The 12,432-nt window shown below is 42.0% G+C and overlaps 1 protein-coding gene across 1 annotated transcript; it reads right to left on the minus strand.

Moving 5' to 3' along the window:
- Positions 1 to 3,314: 3,314 nt before the first annotated feature.
- cmtm7 (CKLF-like MARVEL transmembrane domain containing 7) lies at positions 3,315 to 9,639 on the minus strand. The gene is made up of 5 exons (XM_020617440.1): positions 9,359 to 9,639; positions 8,177 to 8,353; positions 6,349 to 6,447; positions 4,468 to 4,549; positions 3,315 to 3,835 (listed from the first exon to the last, which is right to left on the minus strand). The coding sequence occupies exons 1-5, from the start codon at positions 9,467 to 9,469 to the stop codon at positions 3,822 to 3,824; spliced, it is 483 nt and encodes a 160-aa protein (XP_020473096.1). The 5' UTR covers positions 9,470 to 9,639; the 3' UTR covers positions 3,315 to 3,821.
- Between the last annotated feature and the right edge of the window lie 2,793 nt (positions 9,640 to 12,432).

Genomic DNA, 12,432 nt, shown 5'->3' on the forward strand with positions numbered 1-12,432 from the left:
TGAGGAGCTGGAGGAAGTGTCTGGAGAGAGGGAAGTCTGGGCATCTTTGCTTAGACTGCTGCCCCCACGACCCGGTTCCGGATAAGGGGAGGAAAATGGATGGATGGATGGATGTTTAAATTTCCCACTGCTCAAGGTGATGTCTTCAGATATGTTTTACTATTTGACCAACCGTCCAAAAACCAGATGTTGACTTTACTACAGTGTGCAACTGAAAACAGTGGCAGAGCTGTAAGAACTGGAATCTGGCTTTTTTGCTCACAAACAGACATAAACAATGAATCGGTTATCAAAGTGGCTGCAGATTATTTTTCTTTTGATCGACCAATCAATTCACTGACTTGTTGTTCGCTGCTGTAAACACAAAACATTTATTGCACAATGTCAAAAGCTTCAGAGCGGATGTTGTGCGGCCTGACCCAGGTTGCAACCGAGACATGACACAGTGTGCAGGGGCCTCAAGCCACACTCCAGAGCTATGTGCATGTAAATCCATTATATTTGTCCTTGTCCAGGGGAAACATTCAATTTTAATCTGACTAGATGTAAATACTTCATTGTGCTGCTTCAGAGGAAATGCACAGTGTGTAGCATCACACTAAGACTTGTGGCACATGGCTGACAGTAACAGCAACACCTCTGACAACACAGGAAATCGCAGGAAAATTCCCCAGAAGTCACAGATCATATCTGATGACTTTTACATAAGCTCCAGCCAGACTTAGAAAATCCATCAGATTTTTAATTCTCAGAGGCAGAAACAGCTCGTTGGCTAGAAGAGAAGTAGCATCAGCAGAAATGCTTTTAACCTGCTACAAAGGCGTTTTACTTCTCTCATAAAGGTCACATTGCTTGGTAAAAGACTTTGGAATGAATTTTATTTCATCAGGTTCTTGTACAACTGCTTTGTTGAGGCAAAATTTAATAGCTGCAAACTCTGGCTTCATTTGTTAAGTAAGAAAGGGGCTGGTCAATGGCACAGAGACTGGCTGCTCTGTGGACCTGGGGCCATATGGTGTGGAAGTCCCTGTAGATTAATAAAGTGTAACTGAAAATCACACCAAAGGATCTGGATCATTTATGCAGAGCTTAAAAGGTAATATATTTTCTTTATTCATCTTTGTAGTCACTAAACGAAAGCACAGATTAAAATGAGACAAACAGTGCGAACCTGCATGCTAAGGTTTTAATGTAATACTTGACTCAAGTTTTTTAATAAGTGTTGAGCTTTCACAATAAAAGCAGGAAGTTGCAAAAGCTTTGAAAGGGTTTTTAACCTCTAGAGTCCTGAGCTTTGGAAACCCAAGCTGTGCGGTCCTCATATGAGGACGCAGGGACTCTAGAGGTTATGTACATTTTATTCATCTATTTGTACCATTTAATATTTGCTCATTTTCTTTTCATGCATATTTACAGTTTTCATTAATCAACATGCATGTTTGTAAACTATTTGGCTATATGTTTTCTAATTTTTTACACTCATACAGTATATTATTCAATGCATATGCAAGTTATTAAACTGTATGTAGATTTATGACTCCATCTGTCAGCTGCATTAATCAACATGAAAGTTTTATTAAGCCACATATACCTTTGCATTCATCCACACGTTTTATTAATTCCTGTACGTTCTATTAATCTGGACACAATTTAGTCATCGGTGTGTTTATGAATGCATACTTCATTAATTTGTGAGCTTTATAATCCAGACTCACATGTAATAAACCATACATGTTTTTTTAACTAGTGTTTGCATTGTCTGAATCCCTGCATATATTTTATTACTCGGAGCATCTTCTTTATGATTTGTGCATTAATGTTTCTGTGTGTATTTCATTAACATCTCTATGTTTTATCAGGTGCCTGTTTATTATACACTTTATTAACCTATGGGCATTTGTTTTATTAATCTGTGCAGACACAGTTCCACACCAGTAACCTTCTCCACCATGCGACCCCCAGCAGGCTCCACAGAAACCACGCAGTTTAATTTGGACAGTGACTCTGTTTAACACTGTTACTGATGTGCTTTCTCAGTGCAGGATGGGACAAAACCTCTGGCAGAATTTAATTTCCAATGGCTAACAGTTTGTTCTTTAAAAGCACCAAGGACAGTCACATTCTCTGGCTGCTGGAACCGCTGGCAAACTGTAGTAAACTGGAGTAAATGCTGCTCGGAGTCCTTTGGCCCTGATGGCTGCTGCTGTTATCAGCAGGCAGAGTGGCTGCTTCTCTAAATCTAACTGTGGAGAGTTAACGTGATGCTTCATGGAAGGTACTGCCCCACACACTGATATGAAGATGTAGTTCATATCAGAGTCCATGATCATTTTACCACTAAATCCTCAAATAAATGGCACGTCCTTTTTGACACAGCAGTGAAATTACAGTTAGAAGAACACAACTGGTGTTTTCTATAGTTTACTGTGAACAAAGCTCATACCAACATGTCTCTGACCTCCCTCCTCTCTGCTCTCATTTCCATACCCATTGGGTAAAGTGGGTTTGAAAAACAAATCACAAAAATAGTTTTTAATTCAAAAATGTCAGTAAGTTCCTGAAACGTGTGGACGCTGTAGGTTGTATTAAAGTTACTCAAACTGGAGGAAATGGTTGTGTGTCGATGTCTCGACTCTGCTACCAATAAGGTAAAGATTGTCACCAGACTTCTCTTTTAATCACACAGAGGTACAGCACTTTTTGGTTTTGTGTTTGTGCTGCTAGCATGCTAATTTTTCTTTTGCACTGTGCCAATTCACATAGATTTTCAGCATGCTATAGTTTTATAGCACATGTGTTAGCCCCTGAGTAATGTTTTAGCATGCTAACAAGGTCATTAGCATGCAAATTACTTTCAGTAAAATATCAGCTTAGTAACATCTGTTAGCACACTAGCACGATGAGCTTTGCACAATAATATCTTAGTGTGCTACCAGAAATTAGCATAACAGGCTAACAGGGCTATACTGTGCTTTAGTTCAGAGCTGGGCATCTGTGAAAAGTGCTGTTTAAAAAGTTTAAAACATCACTGCTCCAAACTGATTTTCATGGATTTTGAAAATGGAATAAAAAAGTTGTAACGGACAAGACAGTTTATAATGAGTCAAGCACATCAAGCTGGACAATGTAGAGCACTGAGGAATTAAACAAAGAGGTGATAAAGAGACTCTGCGTCTGCACTCGAACCTGGAAGAGTTTGGAGAGAAGCTGTCTGGAATATGGCACAAAACAGGAAGCTAACACAGCTTCACGTTCTCTACAAACACTTCTCTAACTCAGATGGCAGAAGGGAAAAGCTTTCATTTAAAAAACGCTTCTCTAACTCAGATGGCAGAAGAAGGGAAAAGCTTTCATTTAAAAAACCTTAAACACCATTCCGACTCTTTTCAGGGTGGGAAAGTGAGGGCAGCGATACAACGGGGACTATGGGAAATGCACTTGTGACAGCAATGCCTGGTCACTGATTGGTGTGATTGGTCACTGATACATTGATGATTAAAATGTGAAGCCGAGCACCTTAAACATAAAAATGGGACTTCAGAGGTTTAAAAAGACTCAATGAGGAATAAAAAAAAAAATCACTGTGAGTAATACTGTAACTATAACTAGTGTCCTTCAGGTTTTACCGTGATGATCAGGGATATTTGTGTTTCAGATTGCTGCAAATGATGGCTGGTCCTGAATCAGCACTTCTGTTACCTCTGCAGTACGAGTTATAATCCAGGCAGGGTAATTATCCAGGTGGTTGTTAGGCACAAAACTGACCAGGACACACCAATCTGCCAACACAGCCAACTGGTTTCTTCATGACGGATCGCTTTTTACACTGTTGCACCTGGAGGGAGGGAGGGATGGGTGCAGGAGATAAGGAGGGAAGGGGGGGTATTAAGAAAGGGACAAAAGAAGAGAAGAGTTGTGAGGAAAAAGAAAGAAAGTTCAACTGTACAGTAAAAGTATTTCTATCATGTCAACCCGACTCATCTGTAGCTGACTCTTACTGACTTCAGATGCTGTTACAAGTTATGGTGGTTTGGTACCTTTGGGGTAACATTTTTAATAAACATCAGGTCTGGTGTTTCGTAATGAGGAAACATGTCCCCCTGTGCAGCGGTGTGTTTCACTGATGTGTTGTTCCTGAACAACAACAGAGGTCTGTGGCACAGATCCACGACTGACAGACATTAAAATTGAGGAGAGGCACCTCACTGTCGGTGTTAGCCTTCCTATGGGGTCTGTGGAAAATAATGGGCCTTTTTCTTTAACAGGTCGTGTGGTCTGAACCCGGCATTACAGCAGGTCATTTTATTTAAATGGATTAAACACCTAAATTTGGATGATGACTTTTACAATAATGACATTTGTGTAGTGTCTGTTAGTGCAGGTTAATTTTCTGAAAACATGACTGTAAAGACAGATGAGGAGCTGGTGCTGTGCTCTCTGTGTGAAGCAGGCGCAGGGTGGGCCTACCTGTCTGATGAGGACCGCAGCTCACACTGTAAGACGTCCACATATTAATGACCATCAGGAACGTGGCTATGAACCCAAACACCTGCAAACAACAGAGTCCATGATCAACTGTATGACAAAAAACTCATCACATATGGATCCAAACATCACAAGAGATGCCGTAGTTTCTGCAAAGTGTCCTCCGCCACAGTGTTCAGTGGAATTAAAACCATAAAATACACCCAAATTTTCTGACTGGTGAAGAAGCAGAAGTTGGTGGGAGGAGATGTGAGGTTCTGTAGAAACGGATTCTCAGACAAAAACGTTATCAGTAAAGAACTTAATGGCATTTCCTGTGTAATCAGTGGCAGCGCAGAGGCACAGTAGGAAGTAGGAAGGACGGCATGAGCCCCAGCAGGAGGTCAGTAGTTCTGCTTCAGAGTGGAAGCTGCTCAGGGAGGGAAACCACAGACACCAGCCCGGTCGGCCATCAGTGCTCAGGGTAACAGAGAAACAGCCCCGGCTTCCAAAGACTCTTGAGGCCTGATGAGCCCGGCTGAGAGGTTTTAAAAGTGGCAGACTTGTCGAATGAGACTCTGGTGTTTACTTAAACTCGCTACCAGAAGTTGAACCAGCTGCACAAATACAGTAATTCCCAATGGTTTTCCATTAGTGGTGTGTGTGATATTGACAAAAAATGCTATCTGAATACTTTCTGGAATTTTGTCAACAATGATAAGCAGACGCTCCTGTTAATAGGATATTAATTGTTACTCTTTACTGATGAGATTAATGAAATAAACATATTTAAGAAAAACAGACCTTATACGTTTACTTAGAACTGAAGTATTAAAGTAAAACTGTACACACACACTGAAATCACTTCTGCCGGATGATTCCATAAAGTTTGCTGAACGGGTTTTGGGCCGGCACTGTGGCTGGTTTAGTCCTGTTGTTGACAGCTGACTTGCGAAACTTTTCATATTCTTCATACTCTGTGTGCGGTTAGTTTGCAGATGATGATGCAAGTTGTCTTTAATAGCAAACAATTTCTGACATAGTATTTTAGTCTGTCTTTTGAGCAGCATCTGTCTGTTGAAAGCAAGAACACCTCCGTGAGAGTGAGGATGATGGTCTGTATTTTGTCTCCCAGTCACTGCCGGTTCACTCACTTTTAACTTTGCTAATGCGTTTTTACACTAGCTTAACCTGAGTCTGTGCTCCTTGGCTTCATGAAGCAGCGAATGTGTGGCCTGTAAGGGGAGCCTCTGACTGGTTTTGTAAAATGAGTTACATAGTCGATAATGTCAGCTCACACAGCGTTTAAAGAGCAATTAAGATACTATGATAGACGACAGTCTATCCACTATGTGCTTCTGGATGCATACAGGAAGCCAGACATCTTCATTTTTACTTGACATCCAACAGCAGAAACTTCTCCTTACTTTCATGTTTCAGCTTGTTGGACGTCACCTGATCACAAGTAGATGTGACCGCTGGCTTTAGCTGGGCCCCTGTACACAGGATGCCTACCTGCTTCTCAGTGTGTGTTTATTCACAGAAGTGTTACACAATGGTAAAAAGAAAAAGTCCTGCTGCAGATCTCAGCCAACACTCACACTGACCAGAGTCAGAGGTCATATTAGGGAACTCAACAAAAGCACCACCTCCCATGTTGTCAAAGCAAGGTCACTGTGCTAAAGCAGAGCAAGTTAGATCAAGGAGGATGTGCCACTAAGGACGATTTCTGACAACTACTGAAGTGCAGGAGTTGCAAAATACTTAAGACAGTAATCAAAATAAATAAATGCACTGCTGCACCCCTCAGTGAATTGACGTTAGCAGCATACGCAATGACCCAGCAAACATATCGGGTGTCCCAGCGGCTGAATGCTTACGTACCGATCCAGCCACCAGTGCTGACACTCCGCCACTCTTCACAGCTGCGATGATGGAGGCGATGAGGATGAGGACGGAGCCCACAGCATAGTGAAAGAACTCCTGAAAGAGCAGAAACAAGATTCAGGGGACAGCTGAAGAGACGGAGTCTTTCTGACCAGCTCTGAGAAGGCGCCTACCCATCAGGCTCCCAGCAGTGTTGTAGCTGAGTCACTAAACCTCAAGTCTGAGTCTGAGTCGAGTCCCTGTTGCCCGAGTCTGAGTCTTCGAGCTCTGACACAGCTGTCACCATCTTATAGTCCATGTCTCCTAACAGTGCACTGTGTCACCATGTTGTTCAGCAATTTGATACATAAAAATCTTTTATAGAAAAGCTGAGTGTGTGTCTCAGTGGAAGTGTGCCAGATAAAGCGTGGTGCGGTTGGACAGGTTTAAAACCTGTATCTTATACCAAATTGTTATGAAAGTCCTCATCTCCAACTTCTGAGTCCAAATGCAGTTGTTGCTCGAGTCCCAGTTTAAATCCACGTCGAGTCACAGGTCCTGAAAATCTGGACTCGAGTACTACAGCAGTGGCTCCCAGCCATGGAAACAACAACTTGTTTGACTTTATATCAATGACAACATTATTGGACTTTGCTGAGATGAAATACACAGGCTGAAGAAACATTCTGTAACCTGAGAACTGGTGTGATACGATTACTCCAAACATCATTTGAGATGAATCGATAATATGGGAAGGAGGGACTCTGCACACTCCAGGCAGAATTTCATAATAAACATAATCAGAGCCTGCCCAGTGAAACCTGGGCTTCATTTTCTACTCCTCTGCACAGCCCTTTGTTTCCTCCATATGACGCATTTTATCTGTCTGCTCCTCAGCGCTGTGTCCTGAGCGTGGCAACCTCCCCAGAGGACCAGTCAACAACTAAACATTTATTAGATGCTTGAAGTGCAATGGATCCGACAGTTCAGGTCGGATCATGGGTTTAGAGTCACAGATCAGTCCAGGGTTTTAGTAAAATCTTAAAATAAAATATTCAATACTCAGTTGTCAAACCAAGCTAACCAAATGTAACTGTAATTGTTTGACTCTTTCCATGATGACAAAAGTTTATAGTTTGTTGTTACTGCTGGCATGAACACACAGCTGATTTGTCTGTATCTTTTCACTGGATCATGAGACTTATGGAATTATTACTTTAAAAAGTAACAGCAGCAGTAAAAGTACATTTCACACTATGATGGTTAAATGGCGCATTAATCCGTGGTTCACGTGTGTGTTGGACCTTGGGGGGAATGCATATGGATCACAAAGCCGCACTTCCTGATTTGTGTTCTTATCTTACAGTGGTGAATACTGCCCCAAACTCCCCCCGTTTAGATGGGGACCTGGAGAAATGGTTTCAAGGTCTCCCTTGAAAAAGAGATCATGATCTCAATGGGACTTAAAAGGTAAAATAAACAAATAAGGCACTAACTGATCCAACACAAGGAGCTGTACAGACACAGCAGCTGATGTTGTGATAGTGAACCAAAGTGTCATTGGTAAACGAGACTGAAACTGCAGTGAAGTGAAAGGAAACGGGGAGTTTGGGGCAGCGTTCACTATTGTAAGACAAGAATGCAAATCAGGAAGTGCAGCTTTAATAAATGAGAAGAGGCTCACATGTGCAGCTTCTTATTCCAGAGGCTTCCTGTTTTCAGCGCTACAGAGATCAAGGTTGGGCGCAGCCCTAGGTACGTTTCTGGTGTTAGAGTCAGAGTGTAGTGGTGAGAGGAGATCAGCACATGCACACACAGACGGGGGTGTGAGGTGTGTCCTGCTCACCGTCAGCGGCCAGTTGATGCAGGGCATCTTTGCCTGCAGCCTGAACAGGTGCATGAGGAAGAAGATGAGGATGGCGATGAGGAACCACAACGCCACCACCTCAAAGTACTGGCAGGCCGCCCAGCTGGGCCACCCGTGGGCACAGTGGACGCACAGGAAGGCGACGAGCAGGGCGAGCTGGGAAAGAGATCACAGAAAACAGACACACGGCATCATCACACACCGCACCCTGAATGTTTGTGACACACATGCAGAGTCAGACAAGCAACGTGTTGGTACATCTCCATGACTTCCTGTCTGAGGCCCTCAGCTCCACACCCGCTGGTCCCCACTGAGGACATGCGTCTTTAAAACAACTCACACTCGTCATTTTTGAAGTAAAAACACAAACAATATTCTCTGGTTCAAACTTCTTCAGTGTGAGGATTTGCTGATTTTCTGTCAGATATGAGAATTCACTGATAGATCGAGATACGATTCATCACACAAAGCGATAAATTAATAACAGCGATGGGAGGACTACTCAGGTCCTTTACTGCAGTAAATGTAGTAATACGACAGAGTAGAACTACTCTGTTACAAGCCAAAGTCCTGCATTCAAATTGTTACTTAAGTAAAAAAACAAAAGTATCAGCAGCCAAATATCCCTTGAGTCTGTAATAAAGTTTTTGAATTGAGTTGAATACTTGAACTACCAGAGTACTCATCCTGCAGAATGGCCCATTTTACATTAATGTCTCTGACACTACTGGATCCTACTGACTGATACATTACTGTGTTCATCACTTTAATGCTGCAGCTGGTAAAGGTGGAGCTGATGTTAACTACCTTATATACTTATACTGTGAAGTACTTTACATCCTGCTGGGTAGCTGGTGGATTTCCCACCGGGATCAATAGAGTCTGATGATTCTACTGGGTTTGGTTTGATTCATCTGAAACTAACAAACTTTCACAAGTGATTCCCTGATGGTTTGAACAGTAAACATCACCAGTAACACTAACGGTAGCCTCTTCATTCCCATTAACACGTTAATTTATCACTTTCCCATAAAAGGTTAAATCCCGTCTCCCTCCATTACAGCGGTTGTTGTGTTTGCAAACAACTAACTAACGTTAGCTAAACCGTCCCTGTGTGTCGACGTGAACGGCCCATTTTATCACGTTTAGACCGACTCTCACCATCTGTCCTATCTTGAGCAATCCCGGGATGGTCCGGTTGTAGCCCAGGTTCAGGACACTGTCACCGAACGTCCTCGTTGTTGTTGTCGTCGTGATGACCGTGTGCGACATGTTGAAGGTAAACAGCTCCGGTAAATAACACGGTAAACAGATGTCGGAGCAAGTTAAACAGCAGCGCAGAGATTCCGTCGACTGGTCCCGATTATTTGTCTCTAGCGGTGCACCACTGTCAACTTACACCGGGTCAACGGACATACTTCCGGTACGACACTTCAGAATAAAAGCCATTTGTTTTCAATTATCAATTTCAAGTAATTATCAGTTAATAAAACGTTCGATTATATAATTAAAACATACACAGCAAGTCTTGTTTTTCTTTTTTGTTGTTAAATTCATTTCACAAAGCTGTATGTGAAAAAAATAAACTTTTTATTTTATGTTCCAGATCATTGTTGTTGACTGCTATCTTCAACCCAAACCCATTAACCCTGCTCTACTAATTATTTCCCTCTAATTAGCCTACTTTCTCAACTTTACCGGGATTTGGTCTATTTTACAGTTTTACTAGCTTTTTTGAAGAATTTGGCCTATTTTACAGTTTTACTAGCTTTTTTGCCAAAAACTACATTAGACTTGAATTTCCCAAATTTAACATGGTTTTGTGAGGGACATAATGTAAGCACAAAGCAAAAACTTTAGGCACTTCAGATGTTTAGATTCTTCTCTACTTGGAGGCGTTTGATTGATCAGCAGCCTGACACTGAGGCCAAACCTGCAGCCAGCTAGAGGCATAAAGATTTATGTTCAGAGCCCAGAAGAACCAGGACTTTCCTTCCTCTTCTTTTTTCACAGATAATGCAAAGATACAGGGTTTCAGTGAGAGGAGAAGAAAAGCCAAACGCATGATAAAAATAAAACAATGAAAAGTTATAGCATCAGTCTGTTAGAAAGTAGAAAAAAATGTTGACTTTGCAATTAATATTGGGCCTAATAAATCATACAGAGCTGAGGTCAGTGGAACCCCAAATAATGAGTGCAAAGCCAGTGTCATGCAAACAAGTATTAAATATGTTTCAAAAAAGTAAATAAATACACTGGCCTCTGGTCCCACTGTCAGAAGACGAGATGGAGGTAAATGCTGACCACTGTCCAAATGTATTTAAAGAGCCATCAGTCATTTCACTTCATGTCTTCAGGCACAGAAACACAGCTGCACTACCTGAAACTGTCTGTTCAGTGGAGTTTCCAGGCCTTTATTTTGAAGTAAGCATCTTGTATCTGGTGCAGGTTGAGTGTGTGAGTGTGCCAGTATTGACTGGTCTGTGTGCAGTTCAGAGGTGTGGTCTGTGTCAGGAAACACTGCAGCAGCAGCTTCAGAGGAACTTGGTCAGGTTAAGGACAAACATGCTGCTGACCTGTGGTGACATCAGAGAGCTGCTGTCACATCACACCCTGAAGACAGGACAGACTGCTGCAGCACACTAACACAGAGGCAGCCTAGGGAGCCTCTTCTGGCTGGCACTTACATTTTGGATCTGGCTTCAAGCTAATAAACTGCCTGCTTAAGTACAATGTGCGACTACCAGATCTCTGGTTGACTCACCAAGCTCTATGTCTGTGTATTTTACCTGTTTGTTTCACCACAGCGATGCAAAGAAGGGGCATAAAAGGGATTTGAAAAGATTCAGATTTGACCAGATGACATTAAACCCCCATCCCAGAAACAGATTGAAACAATACACAATGTTTAAGCCACATTGTGTGGGCTTCATCAGCAGGAGGACTAGTTTAGTTGGAGATAATTTATTACATTTATTTAAAGGAGAAAGAAATGTTCTTATCTTGCACAGGTTCCACTTTGTGACACTGATATTATTTTGCCCATACAACTGAAGTTTGCCCTTAAGTTACAGTAAGTAGGTTTCAGGCCTGAAAATACATTGTATGGCCAAAGGTATGTGGATATTGAATGACACCAGTCTGTCAGAGCTGCAGCGAGGCCGCAGACTGAAACACAAACAGCAGCTTGTTTCTCTAGAAACAAACTGGAACTAACACTTTGCTGCAAACTGTGACACAGCTTTATGCAAAGTCAGAGCCTGAAAGAATCTTAATCCAAGTTGGTGGAAGTGTTTTAACTCAGCATTTTTCATGTTCGAGACTAAAGCAGTAATTAATGTATTTCTGACCTGTAAAAAGCCCCGCAGTGCACTGAGTGTTGACAACATTACACCTCTGTCCGGGACGGGAGGACTGTTGTTCTGTCTTCTCCAGAAATATCAGTTATCTGTCACTATCTAGGATGAATAGTGAAGATGTGTTGGTACCACTGATAAACAATGAGTCACTGTGCTGAGAATCTAAAAGACCTCCTGAAAACCAAAAGGTCTCACAGCTCTCATTAACAACAGAAACCCCAGCCTCATCACACTATTTCAATTCACCCTACAACAGCGGCCTTGCCCGTGCTTGACTAAACAGAAATTTCTACCACATCACAGTGTTACCAGTGGGTCAGTCCTAGCAGGTCGACCACACTCAGTTCATGCAGGTGCTTCCTTTACTGTCACATGGTGCCAATTTGTAAAACCTCATTTAAATAATAACATAAACACTTCCTTCTCTCGCCAGCTGAAGCCACAGCATGTTGCTTTTATTCCCGTCAATTGCGACACCAGCTCAGACTGAGGCACGTTGACACTGCATTAATACTGTCTCTTAGAAATTATCTTTAGAAATACATTTGAAAGGAAACAAAACTGTGACAAGCTGGTAAATTCAGATTTCCTGCAGAGAAGCAGTTAATTTGGCACTAATCACAGGTGAACAGATAATGATAAGTTAACACAACCTGGAGAGTTTGACTCAGAGGAGAGCAGTGAGCTATTGATGGAAAAAATGTCAACAACAGTTCAGCACTGATGGTGAACAGTTTCCAGTAATCACTGACTGATACATGTTCACCGGGGTTTAAATGGGGAGTGCAGTGTTCTCTTCTACTATTAGTTTGGATTATAGTTTCACCAAAATAAAAGCTCAAACTAATCTTGTAGGTTGATTTCAGCTAATGATAC

The sequence above is a fragment of the Monopterus albus genome, unplaced genomic scaffold (genome assembly GCF_001952655.1).
Source record: "Monopterus albus unplaced genomic scaffold, M_albus_1.0 scaffold189.1, whole genome shotgun sequence".
Lineage (NCBI taxonomy): Eukaryota > Metazoa > Chordata > Actinopteri > Synbranchiformes > Synbranchidae > Monopterus > Monopterus albus.

Bases quoted from the DNA above. Each gene is read 5' to 3' on its own strand.
- cmtm7 (XM_020617440.1), bottom strand. From the start codon at position 9,469: ATGTCGCACACGGTCATCACGACGACAACAACAACGAGGACGTTCGGT. The intron at 8,354-9,358 runs GTGAGAGTCGGT...TCTCTTTCCCAG, and splicing joins TGCTCAAGATAGGACAGATG to CTCGCCCTGCTCGTCGCCTT. The intron at 6,448-8,176 runs GTGAGCAGGACA...CTGCTCTTTCAG, and splicing joins GCATCAACTGGCCGCTGACG to GAGTTCTTTCACTATGCTGT.